This window comes from Magallana gigas, chromosome 2, assembly GCF_963853765.1.
Source record: "Magallana gigas chromosome 2, xbMagGiga1.1, whole genome shotgun sequence".
NCBI lineage: Eukaryota > Metazoa > Mollusca > Bivalvia > Ostreida > Ostreidae > Magallana > Magallana gigas.
The window spans coordinates 10,536,842-10,564,367 of record NC_088854.1 but is presented as its reverse complement, the minus strand read 5'-3'; the positions used below and the strand labels follow the sequence as shown (position 1 = coordinate 10,564,367).

Sequence of the window (27,526 nt, the reverse complement as noted above, 5' to 3'; positions counted from 1 at the left end):
CCCTAAAAAATAAATTGACATGGAGTAAGCAGATAAAAATATTATAAAAATGATGCCCTTAGTTTATTTTATAAAGCTTTAGCCTTAGTAAGATCTCAAATTTAGGTAAATACGAACATCGTATGAATAGTGGAGAAACAATATGGCGCGAGTGAAATGTCATGATCGAAGAAAGATGTCAGGAGAATGTTTACATTTTCTGTTATTAATTCAAAGTTTCACACAATGTTTTCTTCACACGTTAGCTGTTGAAAGCCATAGTCAAGGTGAGACCTGTTTAATAATATGTATAATCGTTTAATCCATGATCAAACTGTGATCTCTTTGGTCTCGTGTTTACTGTCTATTGTACCCCAATGTTTACATGATTTATCAACAAAACTTTTACACCTACAACATCATAGCTTTATTCGTGAGATTTTTAACTTCTTATGCACCACAATAAACTGTGACATATTTTAAAGGAAATCATATTAAGATTTTTTGTTCCAAAAATGTTGAACAGTTACTGTTAAAATAACAAAAGCACATTTTCATGCCTTGAAGATGTCATGGTTTTTTTCCCATGCTGATACATAAATAAAATAATATTGCAAGTATAACAGATTTTAAAAAGTAGTATTTATTTTGTTTGATATTGTGCTGTTGTACATATTAATTTAGGATGTGATCAATCTTTTAATTTAGCTATTTGTTACAGTCTGTGCCAAGACATTTATAATGTACCTTATTTGGACATATTTCACATACCTGTGAAAGATATGTAATTGAAATTGATGAAAGGGAAAATATCCAAGATGTCTTCATTGATACATTATCATTTTTCATTCGTAAAAGTTCACAGTAACTAAAACAGATTTTGTACCGAGATTTATAATGGAAAATGTTGATATCTTTTCTCCATTCCGAAATCCCTTTGAATACCTCACACAATTTTTCAATGCTATCATCTGGGTACTTTCATTCAGCTTAAAATGCAAAATACTCGAAGAATTTTTATTTTTACCTTTGTATCTCGAACCTGACATGCTAGAGGAGGCATTTCAAAGAAGAAATCTTGGGATTTTTTCATACAATTGAATGAGCATCACTTTAACCCTGAAGTATTTATACTGTAAATATCCAATAATGTAAGAAAATGTGCTGCATGTTTATCTTGGACCAGAGTACAAGAAGAGCAGTACGGCTTTACACAGCCCTCTTAAATCATAAACTGTAGTTTCTTAATTATAAGCTTTATGCTTGTTGAGGCAAGCACAGCATCTGATGCAGTCCGTTTATGAAGCATATTCTTCTGAGATCCGTTTTTTTGTGACTTTTCTTTGATTTTTTAATGATTATAAATACGTATCAGTGAAGGATGAGCAAGTAAAATTGTAGCTATACATATTAAAAAAAGGCCAAGATTTTCTCTTTGATAGGTTCTTCTTTTACTTGCTGAAATGGGAAATAATTAAACAAATTTATTGTGGGGGTTATATAATTTAAAAAAAACTGACATTTGGAACATTATGGTAAACATGCAGATACTAACCAACCAATTTATCTTGTTACCATTATCATTTTATGTTGGAACTCTCATAATCAATGTATATTTGTTTATGGTTTCATTAATAATCTTTCTAGAATTATGTTTTTACACTTTTTTTTTCAATGTAGAAGGATGGTGTTCTAGTGCATTTATGTATGAGCCTCCTTGGGGAATATATATTTCTGAAGTCCTTAAATAATATTGATACATCACTATATCAAGCTTTGGGATTTGTGTCCCTTCTACTTCCACAAACTTTTTGGAAGTAGAATGGAGATATAAACCTGTGGCTTTGGGTGAATATAATACACAGAAGATAATTATTTAATCTTTGTCCTCCACATTATACACATGTGGCCACTTAACTGTCAAACTGAAAATGAATTTCATTCTAATTCTATTCTGTATTCACTATGTAAACAATAGATGCAAGATAAAATGATCTGTGTTTTAATCATGTGCATTTTTTATGACATATGCAGCTGAGAAATGTCAATGCATTGTTAGATAAAACAAATGATGAAATAATTAAAGTTAACCACCTTATGCGATGTACAACATGTATTAATATGACTGCCATACTTCTTGACGATCATCACATCAATTTTAAAATGAAGACGAAATTAAAAAATGATGTGAGATTCAAGTTATTATCACAAATACTAGTACATGTATTTTATTTGGCAAAATAGAATTGGTTTAAAAGATTCTTCAAAGTTGGGAACAATTCACTCCCTTCCCTTATATACATATCTATATTTAAATAATATGTACCAGTGCTTAAATTAACACCTCCAACCCCATTCATATCATATATGTCAGATTATATTTTTACCTACTGAGTACTCTTCATGTGCATAAACACAAACTGACGGCCTCATATCACAATCTATTGAAGTGGTTTGATATTCAGTTGATCATTGGCCAAGTCAGTTTTGTTATAGATATTAAGTGTTTGATAGATGCAATTTATACAAGAGTATAATTTCATTTCACCCCCCATATTGAAGATTAACATGCGTAAATTCTGACCATGTACAATCAGTATTCATCTTGCCTTACTGGACATCTTAGTGTAGATAACAATGTTTTTCATACAACTGTACAATTGTAATGTTGTTAAGATTTTCCTACATATTTTTTTTGTCAAAAGAAATTTGATTTCTTAGTAAAATTTACCAAGTAGACCATCATTTGAATTTGAAACACAAAACAGAATTCTCAGCAAATATTGAAATACTGCAGTATTTCAGATGTTTATAAATATCAATTAATACATTTGCATTGCTACTATCTACTACAGCTTAAAAAGAAAATATTCTTTGGCACAATCAACCCTTTTTAATCAATCCATTTTTACTGCTGTTAGCCGACCTTTGATCTTGAGAGTTAGAAAAATACAGATAATGTATTTAATTTTCTCCTTTTTCCTGTAGCCTTTGTACAGACAGATAACCACCTTACGTACATAGGAGATGGAAGAGATATTAATGGAATACCTTTAGAAGTAAGTTAGAAGCTATATATACCTGTAATTCCCTTTGTAAGCTCAAGAAAATCAAATTATTTAGAAATCTCCTCAAAAAGATGAAATCTTAAAAGCAAGGAAAGGTTTGTATTGAAAAAAAGAAACAATGTGTTTGTAATGTTAAAAGAGTTTAAACTCTTTTTTAATTTTTTTTTTTTTTTTAGGTATTTTATATTTATTTTAAATATAGTTGTTGATCATTTTGCTGAACATGATAAATATGTGAACTAGTATGTTATTTCCCTGTTTGCATTTTTGTTGTTTGGAGTATCGATATTTCTGCTTTTCTAGTACATATATAGAAATACAAGTATGTCATGCCTAAATTCATAAATTTGTATTTTTGATTTTCACATTTGTATTTCTCTTTTCAAAAGGTTAACCCAGGTCATACATATACTAGGTAAGTTGAAGAATTAAATAGCATCAATTTTTTTTAAATCATAGAGATATGGAGCTTTAATGAAATTTTTAAAAAATGGACCAGAATGTTAATTTCTTTGTTTTCTCTTTTACAGTGCTGAAAATATTATTTATAAAAATTCTGTAAGACTAGACCCGCCATGGCTAGATTTCCAAGAAAGGTGAGTGTTTTATTTCCTCTTGTCATGGATCCTCAATCAGTTTCCAATTACACATCTCCCTTAATAGAATATCAGTAATCAGACAACCACAAAGAAACACAAATGATTATGCAATCATTTATAAAGAAACACATGTGTCTATCTTTTGGGTATGGATGGAAAGTTACCTATAGTATTGACTGATACAACACAAATGTACAGCGATGCTGGGTTGGAGAGAGAATACATGTGAAGCTTACTAAACGATACATTGATAACATGTTGCAGTGAAATTAGATGCCATTGTTTGGATGGTAGCAGTCTTTCTTTCTGTACAATGTACATATATGATTAACAGTGATGAATTAATAACAATGTTCATTTGTTCATTAAGTAAACTTTGTTTTAAAAATGTCCTGTATGTTAAAAAAAAAAAACCTTAAAAAATTAAATGTTGCTGTACACAATTGTTTTCCATTATGACAGTTGTAAAAAATAAAGAATATGTTATTTTATGTCCCTGGAGGTTTCAATCTAAATTAGTTTAAGCTGAGTAGTATTTAACTGCGAAGGAAGTTAGCTACCAAAGGCTATATCATATCACACTGTGTAGCTAGATCAATGAGATAGATTCACACCTCAGTGACGGCATACATTGTAACTAACCTGAGACTTTATTGGTAATCTGATGTAAGACTAGAACTGTTTGTATTAAAAATTAATGTGAGAGGAGTTGCAGTTTTAGTTAATTGATTAACAGCAATAGATAGCAGTAAAATGTATGAAATGGATTGGATTCTGAGCAGATTAGTGGCTGTCAGCCTCTGTCACATTATGTGTAAACAGAGAGGCCTCAGTGTTTAATGTTATAAGTGTCGGGAAATATGAGGTTGAGTGTTGAAAATAAAAGATGAAGTGAGTTCCCTTTTATAAGGCAGAAAAAAAACATGTCCTTTATCTATTACGATCATAAATTTTTTTAAGTATTTAAATTTTCACAATGTGCACTGGAACATTGAAAAAAGTATCACAGGAAGTCTATTTTGCTTTGAAATGTTATAAATCTTAAAAGTAATTGAATTTGGTCGGATGTTCTTTTTCATGAAAAGATTGTGGCAATATTAAGTGATGACAATTAGAAATTTCTGAAAAGCTGATTTTGCATAGAAATTTCCATTGAGTGTATAGAGTGTTTCAACCATCTATTTGTCATGTTGTTTTCAGACCAGTTGGAATGCCATTCCTGGAACAAGTTGTAGTTCACAATACAGACAGTAGAAATGATTTACATCTGCTATCAATATCAGGCAGCACAGTACATTTCCACTGCTCATTTTTTCAAGAAAAAGTAAGTCCTTTAAATTCAAAGAAGGTTATAAATAGTGTTTGATCTAAAAATAGACTCGGTCACTCAAAGTGGATTTGATCTCAATATAGAATTATTGCATGTACATGTTTAGGGATAAAGAATCTACTTATAAACTCTGTAGCACTGACTGAAACAGATATCGCATGAACCATCTAAAATAATTAAATACTTGTATTCTTGTTTCCTGTATACCGGTAAGGAGTTGACATTGCATTGATATCTAAACAATATTGTAGTTTATGGAATGCTGCATAATTTAATCTTAACCTTAATTCATGTTACACTTTATGTTTCATTGAATCTATTTTTTTCATGACAGGTTGTTCCACCCGGTGGCAATACAACATTTGATGTAGTATTTTTAGCCCGCGAGGAGGGAAATGTAGAAAATACTTTATATATTCATACCTCTGTGGGGTCTTTTTCTTATAATGTAAGTACATTGTAGTAAAGACTAATTAGTGCATTAATTCAAGCTAATCTATTAATTATGATTTATATATGTAATTATGTAATGTCTATTAAGATCAAATGTGAGTGAATGGAATATTGCTATATGCATAGTCACTGATTGTTTATTTCGCAGGTTTTTGGAGTGGGAATACCTAATCCATATAGGTTAAGGCCATATTTAGGAGCTAAAGTTCCACTGAATAGCAGTTTTACTCCCATAATAAAAATACATAATCCCTTCAGCTCAACATTGCAGGTAAGACCATATATTTATACCTACAAGTATGTACAATTAAGACAAAGTTAATTGATATCGTAGGATAAACAGCCTTACAATAAGATTCTTGTACTGTGTTTTTCTGTTGAATTTCAAAGTACTGTTAATATCAGAAAAGTAGGAATGGTTCCCTGGTCTCATTTAAATCATGTATATATAGTTCACAAATGAATTCAGGAACATTATATTTGTAGGTAACTGAAATGTTTTCCAGTGAAGGAGATTTACATTTAGAACTACCATCAGGGGATATAGAAGCCCCGAGGAGTTTATGGGTATGTTGAGGCAATTTCCATTCTGCTGGCTACTGTACACAAATAGTTCACCCATATGTGTGAAGTGTCTTAGAAATGGATTCACATGTAAAATTATGTTAAAAATACTCTTAATTGTTAAAGATGAAAGAGCAATATGGTCTGAAGTCCGCAACATTCTCTTTTCCATTTCAGGAGATCCCTCCCTATGAGACAAAGACTGTTATGAAGGCGAATTTTGTAGGGAGGGTGGAAAATAACCATACTGCCTTCATTCGAATAAAAACAAACCAAGAGCAAATGAACAATGTAGTTATTTTACCTGTCGAAGTGGAAGTTAGTTCAGGTAAGAGAATTGATCATATGTCTTACTGGTGGAAAAGAATTCAGGATGCTTTTTCTGGTGGAAATTGAAAACAAACCGTTTATGAGAATGCCAAAAAGAAAAAAAAACCTATCTTTGCTAAAACTTCTGTAGAATAATGGAATACAATTTACAAATATTTTTTTTTTTATGTTCATAATTTTTCATCAGTTTCTGAAAGCTTAACATATATAATGTAAAGTGGACATCAATGATAACCAGAGCTTCAGAATGCATGTATTGTCTAGTTATTATTTTTTTTATAGTTATGTTAAATGTGTATGTGACATCTTCCTTCATTTCTCCTAATCTGATCCAAAGCAGTATTTGCATTTAAGAAAAAAATGCATCAGCAAGGTTTATCCCAACATTTGAAATTTTTACTGCAAGAATAATTTCTGTATTTGCTTGACAAATATTTAAAAAAAAAACATGATGTAGCTTTTGACCAAAAAAAATGCACCCATATGGTTTATCCCAGCATTTTTCATTTTTGATACAAGAATGATCTCTATATATGCTCGACAAATACAGATACTTTTATGATAGACCTCAAACAGCAGGATAAAAGTGCTTCAAACCCTTGACTCCCAGTGGTATTCACATTTGACATTCTCAGAGCACCTGTTTAAGGTTTTAAATGAATAATATGCAATGGCGGTTTAACGATTTAAGTGAATGTGAATATTTATGGAGGAGTTATTTAAAACAAGTGCAAGAATTTTAACAAAGAATTTAATATTGTATAAAAGAATTGAGAATTGGCCATATGATTGTGGGACACAATAGATGAGTGTTAAGTGTTTTGTCATCAGATAACATGGGATATGCAACATTTCAGAAAAATTTAAACTACAAGTGGCTTTTATAAATTTGCTGTAAAAGTTATTTTTCTCGGAAATTATTATGCAAGCGTTAAAGGATAAGGGTGACCAAAAGAGCATTTTGTTGAGCCTTATGAAAATATGGTGTGCATAGGCCTCCCCGGGGGAGCAGGTATATAACAGATACCCTCTGCTCCCCTCCCCACTTTTCACATTTCTTCTGTTAACTTACTGATTCCCAACAGACAGGAAGTCTAAAGTCTCTCACCTATCGTTTTTACAATTTTAGGAAACAAGTACTTGACATACATGTATGGGAGTTGTCAGAACCTCCAATCTGGTGATCATGTTTGAGTGGATGAACTCAAGACTTTTTTTTTTTTTACTTTTCAGTTCCTGGTCTATATTCCCCGGCAGAGATGATAGATTTTGGTATCATACGAACACTTGACGACCCAGTGACTGTCAGCCTCAATCTTGTCAACACAGGATACAAGCCAGTCCACATTTCAGTAAGACAGCTAGCCTCCTTTATTGGTTCAATGGAAATCTTAGCAAGCACTTGCTTCTCTGGAATAAAAACCTGCAATATTCCATAAACCTGCATGATAAAGAATACCAGTAACCTTGTTGGGACGTTGGTGTTTGAACATGGGTGGTTGGGGAGGGGTGGGGTGGGGAGCATAATTCCATTCATTTGGTCCTTTCTGTGTGATAACTTTTTTCTTAGCCTTTAAGTTAATATACTTGTAAATATCAAAAAGCGTTGTTGTTAAAAGCAAAAGATCGTGTAACATAATAAAAAGAACCTTGTAATATAGTACATAATAACATGAAGTTGAAAATTCAATATTTTAAATCTTTCTCAGGGTGTTTCTGTCTCTCCGCCCAATGAAGCTATAAGCATTGATTTTCGTCCAACCAAACTACAGCCAGATATTTTAAGACACACCTCTGTGGCTAGAATTACTTTCAATGGTAAGGATTTGTCACTAGGATTTCAATGGTTTTACAATGAATTAATGCTGTGAAATAATCTCAGTTTTATTTGTTTATATCTTTACCTATGATTGAAGTTGTTGAAGATTTGCATTGCTTTTAATATTTATGATCTGACAAATGACTTTCATAATATTTAGCTGAGAAAGCCCTGCATAGGAAACAGTGGTCAGGAAAAATCATAGTGAAATCAAAAAATGGCCAGCACAAGATTATAATTCCTTATAAGGCAACAGTACTCCATGGGTAAGTTTTTATTATTCAATAATCAATTTACAAAAGCTGCTTCCATGGGCAGCCCAATATTTACCCCAAGTCCTGACAACTTTCACTTGCATGTGGATAGCTTGACAATGAAACTATTGAAAACAAAATAAGTACCTTTTAAATTTCCATACTGTAAATTCCTTATCTTATGTTAGTACTAAATTCCGCATTTCTGCTGTTTTGCATCTAATCACGAGAATATAAAATCGCGAGCATAATTTTTTTGTTATGATTTCTCATAGCTCAAAACTGAAAAAGAAGAGCGAGATTTTAAAATCCACGAGGACTGCTTATCGCTATTTTACACGGAAATTAATTCCATGCGTTTAATAAGGAATTGACAATATATGCCATTGAAGTTCGGGTTAAAAAATTTTAACTCATAACCCACTGGTACCTATAATGAATAAATACATTTGGGAGGTGGGGTTGTAGTGGAGGAATCTATGGGGGCTATTTCTTGTGAGCTTCTGCAGTCAAACTATAGCATCTACTATACAAAGAGGAGCATTGTATGGGTTATAGCTATTTTAAGTGTTTCTGTAATAATAGGTCAACAAGTAGAAGCGGCAATGATTATGTTTTAAATGCTTGAAAGTGATGTGAGTCAGTGTTTACTTTCATTGGAAATTGAATGCAGGGTTTTCCTGACTTGTCAAACAGGGTACTTGGTTCATAGAAGTAAGAGTTCTGATGCATATAATGTCCCGAGTGGGGAATTCTGAAATTGCAACAAATATCTCTCCACTTCAATTTTAACTCTTTTTAAAAATATACGGTAAGTACAAATACCTGGATATAATTTTGGTCTTTAGGTGCCAGGTATATGTTTGAGACCAGGATGTAAAGTAGTTTGTGATTGAGACCAGGATGTAAAGTAGTTTGTGAGAGACCAGGATGTAAAGTAGTTTGTGATTGAGACCAGGATGTAAAGTAGTTTGTGAGAGACCAGGATGTAAAGTAGTTTGTGAACAAACTGGGCTCTCCTACTGAAACGAAGGACAGTATCTCTCCATAGTATAGTATTATTTGACTAGGAAAAATACTGTTAGTGCTAAAATTGGGCAAATATTAATAGATGATTTTTGATTGGGAATGAGGTCATTTTACCAGGTAAAGAAAGTATGTATCTGTAGAATTAAGCAAATAACAGTTAAAAAATCAATTGAATATTCATTGGTAATGCATCATTTATTGGTGTTGTGAAGAATAGGTGTTGGAAAATATTAGAATTTGATGGCAAATAACATTGATTTAGTTCTGACCAAACAAGAACATAAATTTGTGATGACTGGTAATAAATTTTTGAAGTTATGTAACCATTACAATGAAAGCACAGAAATTGTATAGAACCCATTAAATATGACGTGGAAGATAATGTTGTGTTGAATGACTGGTTGTGTGAAAATTAATAGAAATTATGTATTTTGTCTGAAAAAAAGAATTGAGAAAGAGCTTTTGAGCTGTATATAATTTACATGCATTTATATGAATTGATTAATCCCACGAATTTACCAGCAAAGTAATTTAGACAAGTGGATAAAGCTGTTTCAATGACTAATTAAAATATTTCTGGAAAATGCATCAAACTAGATGACAGTTCTAAAGAATTTCTTGTGGTATCCTATAAACAGCAGCTTATAATTATATGTTAGTTACCATAAATAAAGATCCAGGACATGGATTCAGTCTTGTCCCAGTGGTACAAACGACCCACAGAAGACAGTATTAATTAAAATCTAATGAATTGTGCTGGGAAATATTGATTGGTTTTGTATGAATAAATTTGGTTATGTATGTCATTAATAATTTAACCCTTGTCTTCTCTCTTTGACAGGTCTTTAGTTCACACCTTCAACAACACCTACTTTTTTAGCGCCCGAGAGATCTGGAACATCACTCGAGCGATGACTTTTACCAATACCTTTAACTTCTCTGTTGTTCTTTACAACATTTCTATTCCTTCTCAGTACCGCCATTTCTTCTCAGTAAGTACCCTAAACGCTAAATTTACATGTATTTGTGCCCCTTTTAACAGAATGCTCTTTACTATCTTTACAAGGGGGGGGGGGGGGGGGGGAGAGAAGGGGGAGGGCTGACACTTATCTAAGGCTCGAACCAAACCAAACCAAATTTCAATAATAATTCTTTTAATGTCAATGGAATTTTTTTTTTGGGGGGGGTACCATTTCCAATTTTAAAAAATGCTTTTGGGTAAACAAATGCTTAGTTTGTGGGGATGTACATTTTTTTAAGTAAGAAGTATCCTCAAATTTCATGAACAAAGATTGAGCCAGCCAGTACCAACAATGATGATTTTATGGGAGAACTTTGTTTTTTTTTTTGCAATTTTGATTGAAATCAGCTTTAGAATGTTAAATCATGCAGATTTAATAGATATTACTTCATCTTAAGTTTACATTTATTAAGTAATTTATTTTCTCTGATGGTATGATGAGAGTATGTCTTGCATCAAATAACAACCCTTCATTCTCTTGCAGATTCAAAATTTTACTGTTCCTTTTACTCTGAAGCCAAGGAGGACTTCAACACCTTTTTACCTTCAGTTTCATCCGAATGAAACACAACTTCATTTTACTACATATTTAACTCTGCATACCAACGCCTCAACTTTTACAATTCCAATTGTAGTTTACAATGGTCTTCTAAAGGTACATATAACCATAGTCATAGTTTTTGCTCTTTAGTTTTTATTAGCCATAATTTATTTTAACAATTATCAAACATAAATGAAATGTTCTATAGTGCCTACTTGTTTCAGTATTTGGATTTTAAATGATTTTATTGAATTAATTTGTCATTGTAATTTTTGATTCACATTTCAGAAGTGATAAACACTTAATATGTTTTAATTTTGCGCACAATTTTGCAGAGCAAGCACTTATTTATGTAATTGATGAAGTGTATCAGAATGTCCAATGATTCTACATACAATTTACATGTATATAAATATGCCAAAGCAAAACTCTTGAATTGACAGGAAAAGCAAAATTGAAATGATGATTGTTTCCTTATATTGTATTTGGCACTGAATGCCAAAGTCAGACAAGTTTTAAAGAATTTTAGCTCACCTGGGGCTTGTATTTTTTTTTTTATGCAAAAGCTTTTGATCTAAACAAGAATATTTGAAATAAGTTTTATCAGAATCTTTTATGAAAAAGCAAAAATATTTTTAATGCTGAGCTATCTCTTTTTTTTAATTAAATGATTTCTTTGATATTTTTTTTTGAGAGGGTAAATAAATGACAAAAATGATAATTATAAAAACTTGATTGTATTAAAATAAATTGAAATTCCATCATAAAATGGGGTGCTGATTTTCCCTTTGTCTGTATTAAAGTAAGTAAGAAAATAATTGTTTATTTAAGTGTCACATGTATTAGATGACTGACTGCAAAAATCCCTGACAAATGGTTTGTTGTACCTTAACTGCTTTGTTTATGACATATTTTTCAGTGAGTTCTGTATTTATTCAGAGTTCATGCTTTTATTTCAGGTTATTCCACATAGACCTGAAAAGTTCAAAGGTCAATTTGATTTTGGCACTATGGGGGTGAAAGAAAAAAGAAGTATGATATTTACTTTACGGAATGATAACCCAATAGACGTAAGTCTTCAGTTATGGTTTTCTCAGTTTTGTTAAAGTTGAAGATACCAAGTGTATCATAGATGTGAATGAAAAAAGAGAAAAAAGAATTTCTATAATACTATAATATTGTATTATTTTCAGGTTCATATAGGGGAAGTAACTCCTGATATGAATGGTACTAAGGTGTTTTTTCTGGGTATGGAGAAAGGGAATGGGACTATGTTAACTCAGAAACATAACATCACAGAGGTGGATTACAATTTTGTAAGTAGATCAATAAACCTATCAATAATTGTTTAATGTTCATTTTAAAATTCGAGGAAATGTTGAAAACAACAGTTATAATGGTTTTTTTTTAAAACTGTTTTTGGCAAGTCATGATGTTAATTGCAGTGCATGTTTGAATTGTGTACATCATATTTGTGAATATCAAAAGCTCCTTTGGCAAGTGCATCAAGAACTTTAAATATTGATTACATGATCGACATGAAATGCAATATGAGACATGACAACATTTAATAGGTTACATGTTTCTTGTTGATTTTAATATTTCAGTGATTTTTTTTTTTCACAAGCGCTAGTTCTATTCAATTTTGTATTCATATTAATGGTTCTCAATCCCAGACTTACAGCTGTTCTAAAGATACTGTTGATAAGGATTAATAATGATGCATTGAGCCTGGCATAGTAGTATAATGATCTCTTTGATGAAGGGTTTACATTTTGTCGTTTGAATAATCAAACTTCCCTATTTGTTACACTTGAAATGCTTTTAATTATAGATGTACATTGTATGTTTCCTGCTGGAGAGCAATGTTTTTACTGTTGATTTCGCACTTTTGGAATATTTAGTTTCGTTGACTACATAGATCTATAGTTCTCCAGTGTTCAGCATCATGTATTCTACGACTTTTTTCTGTATCTCTCTGCTTCTCTCTGTGTATGGATATGAATCAATGGAGGATTCTTTTGCCCCAAGTGAAATCTGGGCTGTGCTGTGTCTCAAAATTATGCAGTTCATTTTTAAGGTGGAATATTGTGCTTTATAAATTTATAATGCAGACATTTCTTTTAACAAAAAGTTGATGAGAAACATGTTTATTTATTTATTTATTTTTTGAATATGCATGAAAAGAGAAAATTGCCCTCTCTGGAAATCAGAATTGTCAAAAGGTTTTTTCTATATGAGATAACTTCTAAGACTATGGATTCTGTAATTTGTGAAAGAATTTGTGTTATTGTGTAGACCACAGAAGATGTGGAATTACTCTACATTTACATTCAGATAAGAAAGTTTTACTGCATGTGTTTTTATTATCCAAATTTGCTGTATTTTTTTAAGGTTAGATAAAGTGTTTATTCCGTTAAGTATGTACAAACTGATATGACTGGCTATTCTTTTTGAAATATCGCTATAATTATGCAGTTCTAGAGGCATGAAAAAAAAAGGTTAAGTAGGATATTATTATATCGGCTAAGATTTAAGTCCTTATTAAATTCCTTCCTTCCTCTTCATTCCAAGCCTTACATCCTTACTTTAAGTTTCTTAACATTACATCTTTCCAAATGAATAAACTCTTCATAGTCTGGTCTTTTTCCTTTCAGTTGAAGATCAAGCCATACCATTTTGCAGTGTTTAGATTGAATTTAACAGCGCCGGACCATGAGGGAATGTTTGCGTCAGACATGCTGATAACGACCCAGTTTGAGGACATCTGGATTCCTATAGCTGTCCGTACAGCTGATGGGAGTCTCATAGCCATACCAGAGTCCCTGCACTTTGATAAAATGTATCCTGTAAGTAAAACAAGGAAATAGGGCAGACAAGATTCCAAGGACATTTGGTGCCCCTATTATTGGGCTATAATTTTTAGATTAGATTTTGTAGCTGTAATCAGGAAGTTGTTCTGCCAACAATGTCAGGATATCGGAAACCCAGTTATAGAACACAGATACAAATTAAATGCAATAGTATTATGATTTTATGATATTGACATGGTTTTAATTATAGAAACTAAATACTTTCAAAATGATGTTCTAAAATTGAAACCTGTAATAATCATCATTTAAAATTTATTGAACTCTGTCTTTTTCTACATATTGTTTAATAAAAAAACACCTATTTCATCTCACCCATCTGACACACTTGTGTATTTTGACAGTAGTTGGCAATGCTATCTTTCACACTGTACAATGAAATTTGTCAATTCAGATATATGTGTTCTCTTACACTCATACACACTAGTCTATTCTTACAACTTATGAACTACTGTATAGGAAAATAAACTACTCTGACACTTGTCATCTGACATATTCTACAGTGAAGCTTGTCTATTCTGACACCTGTTTAATCCGATCAACTTGTCTTTTCTGCCATTGTCTTTTTACTCCCAATGAAATGAAATTGATCTATTAAGACCATAAAAAATGTGAATGATTTGATGTTGTATTTCAGGGTATGGTGGATTTCCGAGTTTTACAGATTCATTCCACATTCCGCGATAAGATGGAGGTAATAGGTGTAACATTCCAACCACCAGACAGTAGATTTTATTATCAGCCTCCCAACACAGACAAAATACTCCTGTTTCCAGATAAACACACTAATGTAAGTTCAGGAATCTACCTCCTCTCTTCTTTTGTTAGCACAAATTGTGACAGTACCGGTATATGAAATGCAGTCATTTTTATGCTGAACTAATAGTATTTTTCTCAACTTTAAATTTCAGGTTGGAAAAATATATTTTGATGCCAAAAGAGAGTGTAAAGATGATTGTTATGTTGGCTTAGCAACAAATACACCTGGTAAGTATAGTTTATATTTGCTTCAATATTTCTTCTGTGATGAACAAAGAACCGCTAACTAGCATTTACTTATGAATTTCTGATTTCAAAGATAGCTTAGTTAATTCTGTAAACCATATATTCTAGAGTAGGAAGGTTAAATCACTCCATGAACTTCTGAGAATGAAATCATTTAAAAAATGGGTTAATTCTTTTAAACCTGCTAAAAACATAATTTTTTTTCCATAGCTGGTCAGCAGTGGTTGATAGGCCTAGCATTATTTCAAGATGCCGTAGAAACAGACAGATACTTATACTCCAAGCTGCAACAAAAGTGGCGGACAATTCATAGGTCCAGTTTAAATACGTGAGTATATCTTGGTGATTTGGTATTATAACCAGTACACAAACCTATAGGACTCCTGTATGTAGATAGATGCTGTATTTTGATCTTTTTACCGAAAACGAGTCTCGAAATGGTTTGTACAGATATCACTTATTTGTAACGAATACTGTATTTGGATCTTCCTATAGTGTATGCTTTAGTAGTATTGAAACCTTTTGTAGTGCAGGCTTTATGTATTGACCCTAGATTTGTCAGCTATTCCAATGTTGTGTTCATATCGTTTACTTGTTAAAGAGTTTAAAGGTGGAGATGCATGTTGTAATATTTTGATTTGGATAAAAACATATCAATGATGATATAACTTTTCTTATTTCATACACGAAGTGTAATGTAATGTTGCTGAATTGTGTCTTGTGCTGTTGCAGTGCTAATGTTACCATAGAAATGGATACTGATGAAGTTCGAGGATTTCTCTACTCTGCTCAAGCTCATCTTCATTGGCCATCCCTTGTCAGAAAGTGCCACATTAAGTTTCCACTGACTCAAATAGGCAACATTTCAGTAAGTTTTTCTTTCAACTTATTAATGGGTTAATTTTTTCATTATTAGAAAAGAGGATGAAAAATGATTATATTTGGGACAAACTTTTTACTTGGCAATACACTGGCTTGTTTGTTTTCATTTCAGATATCTGATTTTATTGTTGAAAATCCTGGAGATATTCCTGTTTTAATCCAAATTTTACCATTACCACTTTATCCCAACCCACAGATTATCACAGATCTCTTATACAGAAAGTGAGTGCAAAATTATTGTGTTTCTATATTTTGTTAAATGATTATATGGATTTTTTTTTTATTGAACAGGATATTACCTAATTAAGCTCTAAATAAAATACATGTATTGTAAGTAGGATGTATGGCGAAGCTGTTTTTTTTAGAATTTAGAAACTGACTACAGATAAAACTTTTACAACAAATTGTAGTTTTAGATTTTCTACGGATCCAGGCGATACCATAGAAATGGATGACATGGACATTTTTACTTTACCTGATTTAGAACAATACAATGTAAGAATTATGTTCACAGGGAAAGAAAACTTTAAAAAAAAAAATAAAGAATAATCCACTGCTGTTTTAGAATTTTGGGGGGATAACAATTTTAAAAAAAGAGAGCATTTAATGCTTGTTTTAAAGATTAAAGAGAATCCTATAAAAATTTGGCAACAGACCTTCTCTGTCTTAAAGTTAATTGTATTAACATTATTTTCACACTTATTAGGTATGAAATTGCAATATCTATACGTCTTTCTTGTTAATCACAGCCAAGTCGACAGAACCCTGTTCCAGGTTTTAGGAGACACATAGAAACTTCATTAGGAGTCAAGCCCCACAAACAGAGCATAGCCACCATACTGCAGCCAGGGGTGAAGGTCAAGGTCAGAGTGGGGTTCCAGCCCAGGGACGATATTTCTAGAACTTCTATAATACTCATCAGGTACGTTTATTTATCTCCGAGTTTTGTAAGGGTACTGATATATACTGTACATGTCTATCAGTGGAAAGTTAGCTAGGGAAAGTGGGAGGTCATTCAGGCTTTATAGGTTTAATACTGGATTCTTTATCTCTATTTGGAATGATTTTGTTTGATATCCTTTCTGTCAGCTGTAATGTTATGCTGATGCATTGACTGAAAGAGCACTTTATATTGATAAATGCATACAAACATTTATTGCTTCAAGTTTTTATGGACATTAACAAGTGTATTTCGAGAAAGGAAATGATAGAAGTGTGGGAATTGATTTTGTAATATGTTTGTAATATGTATTTCTGAAAATGAAATATTGAAATGCTTGAATTTTTATTCTTTTTAGGAATAATTTAACAATAATAGATGCAATAGTTGTACAAGGTCAAGGAGGTAGAGGCGAGATGAAGCTCAGCAACAAGAGACCGGGCTCTGCCATTCCATTACAGTTTGATATCACCGAGAAACACCTCAAAAACTGTGATAGTAAGTGGCACAAGTGTCGCACACGTGTACGAGCCCTCCACATGTCTTGTCAGTGGAAGGGATCAAAAATATGGATCAGCATATACGATCCTGAAAAATTGGCATGTGCATCTAGTTTGATCCTAAAAACAGAAAATTTATTGAGATTGTACATGAGAAATGATCTGTAATTCTATCATCATGAAAAAGTGAAGTAACTTAACAGTTGTTTGGTTTGAATGCAATGGATGAATAGAATTTTTCATAATTAGTCAATAAATACATGTATAACAAGATTTAGTGCAAATTTTCATATCAACATCAGAATTTTATTATTCAATGTTAAAAGAATATGAAAACCTGATGTGTCTCTTCCTTTTTGTATGATGTGTTTAAGAATAACATTAATGTTTGCTTTGCAGAAAAGAAGCAAGCAAAGAATACAATGGTACCCAATTTTACAGTCAGAAGATCTTTTACTCTCAAAAACACAGGGGAACTCCCTTTCTTTATACACAGCTATAGCATAAATGGATCGCCCTGTGAGGGTTATGGTTTCCGAGTTTTAGATTGCGAGGGATACGAGATGCTACCCAACACCAGTCGAAAAATAGACATAGCGTAAGTCTGATAGGTGTTTAAAGAACCATGAGTTTGTAGTTAATATTTTGAGTTTAGACTGACATGTCTAGCAGTGAAAAGTCTAATGAATGTTTTTGCTTTTCAGGTTTACCCCCGATTTTACAATGTCAAGAATAAGAAGAATTTTAACAATACACAGCAGCTTAGGACCTGTAGCTAACTATACCTTACAGGCTACTATCCCCCCACACACTCTCTCTCGTTGTTCCTCCGCTCTCCCCCGCCCTAATTGGGAACCAGTTTTATACTACTCAATAACCTGTGTCATGGCTTTTCTACTATTCTGCATTCTTGTGGCAGCATATTTTGAAGCTGATAGAATATTCGTGGCAGATATTATTCGAAGGAAGATCAAGTATAGTAATGCGACACAAACTTTTGACAAAAGTAAAATATTTGATCTCAAACAAGTGGCAGGAATTACATCAACACAAACTCCATCCCTTCCCATGAAAGTTACGCAAGTACCACCCTCTCTCTCTCAAAATAATAATGTGACTACCAAAGCAGTGATCAACTTAAGCAATGGTCATGTGGAACACAGAAGTCAGAAGGAATCCTTTGGTAGTACTCTTCTCAAAATTTTTAAGAGGTTATTTGCTTCTAAACCATCAAGATCCAGCAATAATAAGAAATCTAAGGTAGAGAAGACAGAACCAGTCAAAGAAGAACCAGTTCAGTCCCAGCAGGTGCCGAAGAACAAATCGGCTGATGAGCGAGTATCCGCCAACCAGGAATCCGAGAAATCCAACATTACACAGAAAACTAGGAACAAAAAGGCAGCACGCAGACAACACTCGACCGAGTTTGTAGCCTCTCAAGGTGAAGGTTACAATGGAGGTCACCCCGAGACCAAGCAGAACGATACCAGTCTCTCACAGTACAGTCGTCAGACAAGCAGTGATACCAGTGATAAGGTGTACAAAAACTCCCACAAGACCACCACTTCTTCAGGATTGGACGATTTAATCCTTTTGGAGGATGCAAAATCAGAAATGAATGAAGGTATGTATTGCTTTTCTGCAATTTTTTAAATGAACAGAAATCGTGAAAAGAATAGTGGGTTGGCTCCCAGAAATTGATCATTCATGTTTTTTCCCTAAATTAATGTCTGAACTTATTTTACAGCTAAGATGAAGAATCGTAAGAAGAACAGAAACAGACCAGAACTCCCCCGATACATGACTCAAGCAAGTGTTGATGATGAAACATCGTCCACTTCCACTGAATCTTCTGTTGGAGAAATTGAGGAGAAGGTATCATCTATTTCTAGATTTGGGTATTGCCAGCGAAAACCATATTGTGATATTCTGCAATATATTGCAAATATACAAGAGCACAGCTAAGCGGAGCATCCCCTAGCGAAATAAATTATATTGTGGGAGATGCATTATTTAGTAATAAACAGTCATGTTAATGCAATTGAGGAGACCAAAATGTTTTGTGGTAAGACAGGGCATAAATTAAGCATACATTAAGCATATATGCCTATAACTTAGATTAGAAAAAAAATAAAATGAAATATGACACAAGTATTCTTCTTCTTATAACTGGACTAGTTCCATTTTTAGTAATACAGGAAAAACTGCCCAAAATTCGATGTAAATCGAATGAATTTAATTTCTTGCCACTTAACAAACTGAAGTAGATATAACACACACGCACAGCAGCAATGCTATATCTCCTTTGCAACAAGTTGCGCAATGGGATAAGAACAGAACAATTATTTACTTTTTAGTTAATTTTACTAAAAAAAAACCTGTCGAAATAAACAAATAAAGAAAAATTTCCATGTCATTGAGTATTTGTACACAATTCACATAATTGTTTCAAACATATTTTAATGAATACCTTGTGGTATTAAATTAAACCCTGTTTAGCAATTCTGGATATTTGTGTCAAAGACTGATTCTGTTGAATGTGTTTTTTTTTATTCAGAGCTCCAGTGCACGAGACTCCACTCCCGAACCCCAGCACCAACCCAAACCCAAAAAATCTAAACCACGAGTCGTCAAAACCACCGGACATTATGACAGCACCATAGATGATGCCGACTTTGAGTTGACCTCCAAATCCAAAGGTCACAAACGCATCAAGAGCAAGTCGAAGGATGTTTACGGAGGAGACATATTCCACCCTGAGTAAAATATTTTTACTATTAGGGCAGAGTCTGAAGGAAGCATGGGGGACTTATTATTAAGATAGTCCAACAATGATGTTCTGTGGTGTTTTCTTTTAAATAACAGTAATGTTGTTCTCTAAAAAATAGAAGGAGATTTTATGTTTATTGAGACACTTTGCATAAATAAAATAAATCAGACATAAAGAAATTATATTCTTTTAGTTTCAGCATATATCTCCTAAATGAATTGTACTTATTTTGACACATGCTTTGTTTTACACAGTTCTTTGGAATTGCCGTATGATATGGAAAAACTAGAGAAGAAGGAAAAATCCAAGAAAAAGGCCCTGAAACTTCAGTCCTTGAAAGGTAAATGGACCACTATATCAGCTTACAGAATTAAACATCAATTTTCAGCTTTCTGTCATTGTTGTTTGTTTTTGTTTCTGTCACTCTGATTTTCTACCACAGTGTTTTAATTTTTATCACCTATTTGTTTCCTTTTAGATTCTAGTAGTTATTTTGGTATGAGTTTCCAATGTATGTAGATTTTTCATTGCCCTTAGTACCCATCTCCTGATGATATATATTAAAACTTCTCTGTTTAGACCCCCTCCCCCTTCCAAAACATAATAAACAGAGATCCTTTTCCCAGAAATGTGGATATCATACATACACCATGCATTTCACAGCAGAAATAAATATTAATGTTAATTCTATTGTTGCACATTTCTTTGGAAAATTGTCATATTGTTATTGTATTTTTAATGTCAATTTTAAAAGGGACTTTGACATAATATTTAACATTTTTTTTTAAATAATTTAATGTCACATTGTTTTTTGTTTGTATTGATGCTTGCTTCTATAATAAGGTAAATCAAAAAGGAAATAACAACAGCCACAAAAGTTATGTTAAAGTTCCTTTTTGTCATAGTTTGATATGATCTCTGCCTTTTGCAGAAATAAACAGTATGTGAATTCCAGGGACATCACATTTTTATTTTAACTTTACTGCTGTTTCTGTCTTCAAATTCTTCTGTTTCATGCCATTTTGCGTGATTTGTCATCAGTAGTTTAGTAGCTTTATTTCCATTATAAAAAAATTAACCTCATTTTCACAGATAACTTATTGTGCTGAGTACTCTATTGTTGTTGTCAGTTGTTGTTGCAAGAAGTTGCATGTTGTCACTGCATGTTTTCGTTGTTGTCTAGGTGACTCGGAAAGTTCTGACAGCCGCGGTAGCCAGGATGAGCCGATTCCTAACTGGGACATGCCTGTCAACTCCCCTGGTTAGCTCTCATAGTTGTTTTACTCTAGTGACCTTTCAACTGCACACCCCATATTGCTATCTGAAGTCTCTGTTAATTCCAATACATAAACTTACAGAATTTGATTGATTAAAAATTGGCATGGGCTGGTACATCAATGGAAACACACCCCCACCTCCCCTTCTCCCCTTTTTCTTTCTGTATTATTTTTTCCTTGCTGTAAAAGCATCAATGTAAATGGGGATATTATTGAATTTATTAATTTCTGTTCCCAGGGATTTTCTTTGCCACCACAAATCAGGAATGGCATATTATACTGAAAAATGTTCAAATGATCTAAACCATGAAATCAGAACCTTACCAATTGCTCTGTCCTTTTCTTCTAACATCAAAAAAGCTAGATTAATTATTTTATGGTTTTCAATTACTTTAAATTTTGTTATATGTGATTAAAGATGGTTTAAAGTTGGGATTAATTTTTCCTTCTGAAATATAAGCATCAACAGACATGTTAAAATACATGTATAAAATTTCATAGGGGATTTGGTTGATAAATGTTAAGATAAGAATTAAAAATCAATTGTACATTACCTGGTACAAGTATTAACCCCCCCCCCCTCCCCCAATCAGCTTAAGAGAAAATCAAATGATGAGCCTTTCAAAATTTGTGATTTTAAAAAACAAATGAATATTATTAACCAATTTAATTTCGGTCAGTTTTTAATCTTTTACTTTATTGAAATAAAAGAATTCAGCATAGACTTCAGTGTTAGAATTATTTGAACAGGAGGGTTCTTTTGCTTACTCACTAGCTAGCTTCCTCTCTGAAATATCTTTATTTCTCTGGAATATGAAATAGTCATATGATTGGTAAGTAACCACTTCTAAGCCAGTATTAATCCACTTGTATAAACGCTCTCTGTTTTCCCTCTCTGACGGGGCTTTCATGGCTAGCTGAATGATCTTTTCCCTTCTTTTTCTTGCAGTGAATAATGTACTCATTTTTTTTAGTGTTTTGAATGTATGCTTTTATATTTGAATTGGCTTTGTCAAATTTTTTTTTGCTTTTTAAGGAATCTTTTTGCAGTTGCTCATGTAAATGCATGCGGCAAGCTGCATGTTTTTAAAGCAACATGAAATATTCTATACATTCTTAAAACTTGGTCTAATAAATGATGTTCAAGTATTATGCAGTCAGTTTATCTTTACTTTCACTTTGCATGTAAATTTATGCCTCTGTTTTCATTCTTTACTCCATGTGGTAAAGGGATTGAGTATTTGGTTTCACTGCCCACATATACCTGATACCTACAACATTTAGATGTTGTTTCCACGGTACACACCTGCTTTGGCTAAAGACATTTCCATTGCCCACTGGACTATACCATCTTTTGAATTAGCTTCAGATTTTAAATAAGACTGGTTAATCAAACAAATAGTTGCATAAGAATATCTTTTTTTTTATCTATAGCATTAATCATTAAATTCTGTAAGATGTCTGTGTACTAAATTCTCAATTTATTTTGAGAAAAAATAATTTTGGAAAATAGAAGAATGATAAGGTTTGAAAAAAATCCATAAGAACAAAAGTGACAAGTCCATATTTTCAGTGTAAATTTCTTTTCCAGATGAAGACTTGAGTGAACTTGCCCAACAGACAGCCCGATTTGCCCAGAAACATGGAAAGAACATTACCCCGAACGGAACTGGCCCAGATCTCCTCTCCGGAAGTTCTCGGTCCAGCAGTTACAGCGATATCGTGAATAGCAATGAGAATGGAAAAAGCAAAGAGCCTCGTCGTAGCCATACCTTCCCAGGAGTCACCCCAGAAAATCTTCCAGGTAAAGGCTTATCATTGTGGCCACTTTAAGTTTATTTCATTGTAAGAAAGAGGATTAAAAAAAGTTTCTATTTAAACATTCAATGCTTATTTCCTGATATCAACGGTCTTATAACACACTAGGGTGTGCAGACAAATTGAATACCATACATTAGCATGTCATGATATTTGTCTGCACAGCATGGTGTGTTACAGGACGGATATTGAAAAACAAGTATTCAGTGCTTATATTTATTTCAATGTTTAATTTTATGAATTAATTTTGTATTTTCGCTTTAAAGCCATTATATATGCTCTTTGTGAGGGATATGAATAATAGAAAAAACAGCCAAAAAAACATGATATTTAGCCCACTTTTGTGGGTAAAAATATACCGGTAGTGCCAGAAACTGTGAGGCAAGGAAAACTCTTTTTTGAGATAGAATAGTTATGATTTAATAATTATTTATCAAATGGTGAAGTTAGTTTGTAGGTTTCATTAAATCTATCTATAATGATCTATTCAAAATTTGTGATGACATTTATGTGTGCCCATACACTGTTATCAGGTTTGACTTGTGTTATTAGAACATCACAGATCTTCAAATCAATAATAAGGAGAAATATCCACTGAATGTAAATACATGTATAACCTTTTTCTTCCATGTGAGGAATTAAGTGGTAATGATATTTCTATGACAGGTGCGATTGGAACCAAGGCTAGAGCTGCCCCAGTGGGATCTGGAAAAGGACGCAATGTTTGGAATGCCACCCCACCCACCACCCCAGACTCAGTGTAAGATTGCCGAACAGTAATGAACCATCTGTAAAAATCTCAATGGTGTCAAACACATCCAATTATGAAAATGCATGTATTCTTTGCATAAGGTACAGCACTTTAAGAAATTTTTAGAAATATGATTTTAAATACCTGGTACACTGATTTGATCTGTAAATAGAGATATATTTAAAATGAATATGAGGAGTAATAGTTAAAGTCTCCTGCAATGTAAAATAACAGCATTATAACTCTACGAATGAACAGTTTACCTGTATTTCTAGTCAACAATTGTTTAACCAATCTTTTCATTAGTTTTATTTGATCAGAGTATAAAATTATTATCTGTAACAACCCAGTGATTGAACAAATGATCTTTATTCTTAAACAGGCTTGGAAGCTTTGGACTTCAGACTATTCAGGAAACCAATCGTGTGTCTACATCTGAGACCATCCTGCCCACATCCACCCCGAGCAGCCCCCATGTAGCCCCGGACGTGCCCGCTGATCCATTTGCCCCCGCTGATGGTCCTTTCTCTGGTAACAAGCTTTATTATGCTCTTTATAGATCAGAGTTTTTGTGATTTTTGTTTTGTTAAAGAGTTTGAGGGTTTATTCTTTATTTCTAAGCTTCATTAATTTTCAAAACCAATTTTTAAACTACACAACTAGCCCTGTGTGATGTAGTATAGGGGTTTATTCTTTATTTATCAATTTTTACAGGTAACTTCATGAACTACACAAGTGCCCCTAGTTATGAGGCCCCTCAGACCATGATGCAGAGACTCCAACAAGAGAGAAGAACCAGGCTGCAGGAACACAGACGAAGGGTGATGCAAGGTATGTGGGTGGTACTTCCCTAGATAAAAGTTATTCTAAATCAATTCCAAATTTTAAGAAATTGAGATACGGTTTAAATATGGCAATTCCACTTTTTAGAAAATTTATAAGAGCAATTTAATAGTGTTATGACAGCTTATGTATTCCATTTATCAATAGAAGAACATTACATGTATTGTCAATTTTACTATAAAGAATTTCTGTCTTCACATATGTTTTGGGAGTGAACATTTTAGGATTACTGGTTTGACTGAAATTGTATGCTAATAGGAGAATTGTGTGACATTTCCATAAATACTGAAGTCAGACATGTTGTCTCTTTGTAGGTGAGGAGTGGCCAGGCTTTGACGTCCCCCCAGTGGGCAGTGAGAGTCTGTGGGACAATGAATACAACCCCATGTCAGCTAAATGGCCTGCTGGACCTGATACCCCTGCATCACTACAGGTAAGTTACTTGTACTCAGTATAACATTGGCTAGTTAGGGTGCACTGAAATATAACATATATTGCACTTGTATAATTATCTGTTGTTTTTCTGTTTATAATGATTTTATTATCTCCTTGGGCAAATTGGTCGGGGAGGGATATAACATTGCCTTGTTTATATATCTATGGGTCTGCTAATGTTTTCAAGCTTGTGTGTAAGATTGAAAAAGAACATTAGTACTTAAAATCATTAAATTTTGCATACCTGATACTTCTTTAGTTACCATCATGTAATTAGTCAAACTCTATTTTTTTTTAAAGGCCCCCCTGTATTACATACATTACTGTTTTCTCTCTGTCTGTACCTCAGGGCCCAAACAGTCTGTGGAGCACACTGACCAACAGTGCCAACAACAGCTGGAACTCTCTGATGAGCTTCACCTCTGGCTGGGGAGGACCTCAGGCGAGCACAGGTGCTGAGACCACCACCACAGACTCGGCCCCACCCAGAACTCTGCAGGTACTGGACTCAAGTTTTATACATAATTTGTGAAAAGAAATTGCATGCATACACCATATACATGACAAAATTTCACTTAATGTACCTGTTCATTAATATGCCATCTGAATTATAATGTTGGGTTGTGGGAGAGAAATCTTTGATTTTCTTCTTATCAAATGCATAAGAATAATGCTCAACTGATGTTTCAGTACTGTTACAAATTAGTCATGTCCGACATATGCGTTTTTGAAAGATTGGTACTCTGGTGCATGTCTATATGTCAAGTATATTTGAAATTTCACCTTGGTTACACTGTACTGTTTCAGGAAATGGACGCTGGCCAGGCCTTTAATCCGTTTAACACCATGTCAGACATCTGGGGACCAAACGCCCCCACCACCACTTCTGGTTGGAACATCCCCCCCAAGACTGAAGAACAGTGAATGGCCTGCCCCACAAAGCAACCTTCTCTCTTAACCCCTGTGTTCTCTGTTTTGTTGAAATAATTTCAGAATCTTTTAAAATGAAAATACATAAAGTTAAATTAAATTATTGGGATTTTTTTTATTTCATTATGAGCTAGATATTTCTTGAATCAATGAATATGAAAAGAATTAAACATACATTGTATCTTCAGTTTATTACTGTATGTTGAGTTATATGTTAATAGTAAATATTTACGAGTTTTTCATTATAATCATATTTCCAAGTTTTTTGAAAAAGAAAGCAAATATGTCATAGTTAAAATGTAATAATGTTTGTTAAGTCTGATATATTAATTAAAGGAATTTATTTTAAAATCATTCTCAAAATCTATATGAAAGTTATATCACAATTTTTTTTTTAGTAGTTTGGATTTACGTGTAATTCAGATAATGCAATTTCAAATTTTTAAAAAAATTTGATGATTCAAATATGAATTGCTTTGTATAACCAAATAAGATGAGAAGGTTGCTTAGACATAAAGACCCGGAATGGAAAATGGACTTTGATTTCTGAATGTGATTGTATATTAACAGGAAAATAAACAAAATTTGACGAATTTGGGATGCAAATTAGCATTGCAGCACACCGGATATGACTTTATTAAACCCCGAACCAGACTTGACAGATAACCCCGAGTATTCTGGGGTATTATATTACTGGATTTGACAATTTAAACTCAACAGGGTATCATTATTTGATATTACTGGTCTTGTGAATTTTGGTAGAACTTTGTACCATCCCGTCTACCAAGGAACTGTTAGTGATGATGTATACCTATGGTCTATTACTGCTTGTAATATAAATCTAACACATGTATTAGTGAAATCAGGTACAAACATTAAGATAACAAAAGAAAGAGTACACTTTATAGATATGTATATCTGGCTTCACATTTGACACAATATCTAGAGAGGTGAAACTAAACTTTTTTTCAAAATATATTTTAAAATGTAAGATTGGAGACAGGTTCTCTTTAAAATTGAACTAAAAAGGGTAATGTTAGAGTTGGTATTTTTTTTAAAAAACCTTTTTTCATTTCAATTTGTATATTTCTATGAAAATATATATACATTTTTTTTGGTTTACTCAAAAATATTTTTTTAACGTATTTTTGGTAAATGTGTAATATTTTTCCAACAAGTTAGTAGTTAGAAAATTTTTGTAACGATGCAAAATTTTCAGTCGTGTGTTATTAATTTTTCTTTTTTGTTAATTCTTTGATTTTACTGCTGTTTTTCTTTTTTGTGTCAGATTTCTTGTTATGTTTTAATAATTTCACAATAGTATGTAGTAGTCATCTAATACAGGTATAGACAATACCTTTTTTGTACCAAGTTCTCTGCGAGACAGTCGGAGACTGAGTATCGTTGTTTCTTTATCTCTTGGCGACTTCCAATGTTGAGTCACTTTGAGGAGCTCACTTGAGAAATGTGTGTCTGTTAACAATCATAAAAAGTAAAGCAATTTTATAAAAAGCATCA

The 27,526-nt window shown here is 32.8% G+C and overlaps 1 protein-coding gene across 3 annotated transcripts; it reads left to right on the top strand.

Moving 5' to 3' along the window:
- The first annotated feature begins 108 nt into the window (after nucleotides 1–108).
- LOC105327758 (transmembrane protein 131) lies at nucleotides 109–27,526 on the top strand. Of its 3 annotated transcripts, XM_034444806.2 has the most exons (39): nucleotides 109–266; nucleotides 2,968–3,038; nucleotides 3,437–3,462; nucleotides 3,578–3,643; nucleotides 4,847–4,970; nucleotides 5,311–5,424; nucleotides 5,578–5,700; nucleotides 5,916–5,996; nucleotides 6,171–6,321; nucleotides 7,557–7,675; nucleotides 8,033–8,141; nucleotides 8,303–8,408; nucleotides 10,267–10,417; nucleotides 10,931–11,101; nucleotides 11,947–12,057; nucleotides 12,181–12,303; nucleotides 13,645–13,836; nucleotides 14,495–14,647; nucleotides 14,769–14,844; nucleotides 15,073–15,190; nucleotides 15,595–15,730; nucleotides 15,857–15,966; nucleotides 16,155–16,239; nucleotides 16,494–16,666; nucleotides 17,043–17,182; nucleotides 17,584–17,782; nucleotides 17,889–18,808; nucleotides 18,932–19,059; nucleotides 19,742–19,944; nucleotides 20,209–20,294; nucleotides 20,433–20,450; nucleotides 21,138–21,215; nucleotides 22,823–23,035; nucleotides 23,716–23,809; nucleotides 24,183–24,331; nucleotides 24,515–24,631; nucleotides 24,958–25,076; nucleotides 25,428–25,577; nucleotides 25,886–27,526. In XM_034444806.2, exons 1-39 carry the CDS (start codon nucleotides 143–145, stop codon nucleotides 26,000–26,002), a joined length of 5,544 nt encoding a protein of 1,847 aa, XP_034300697.2. In that variant the 5' UTR covers nucleotides 109–142; the 3' UTR covers nucleotides 26,003–27,526. The 3 variants fall into 3 exon arrangements, with proteins under 3 accessions (XP_034300697.2, XP_034300698.2, XP_034300699.2); XM_034444807.2 differs by lacking the exon at nucleotides 20,433–20,450; XM_034444808.2 differs by lacking the exons at nucleotides 20,433–20,450; nucleotides 21,138–21,215.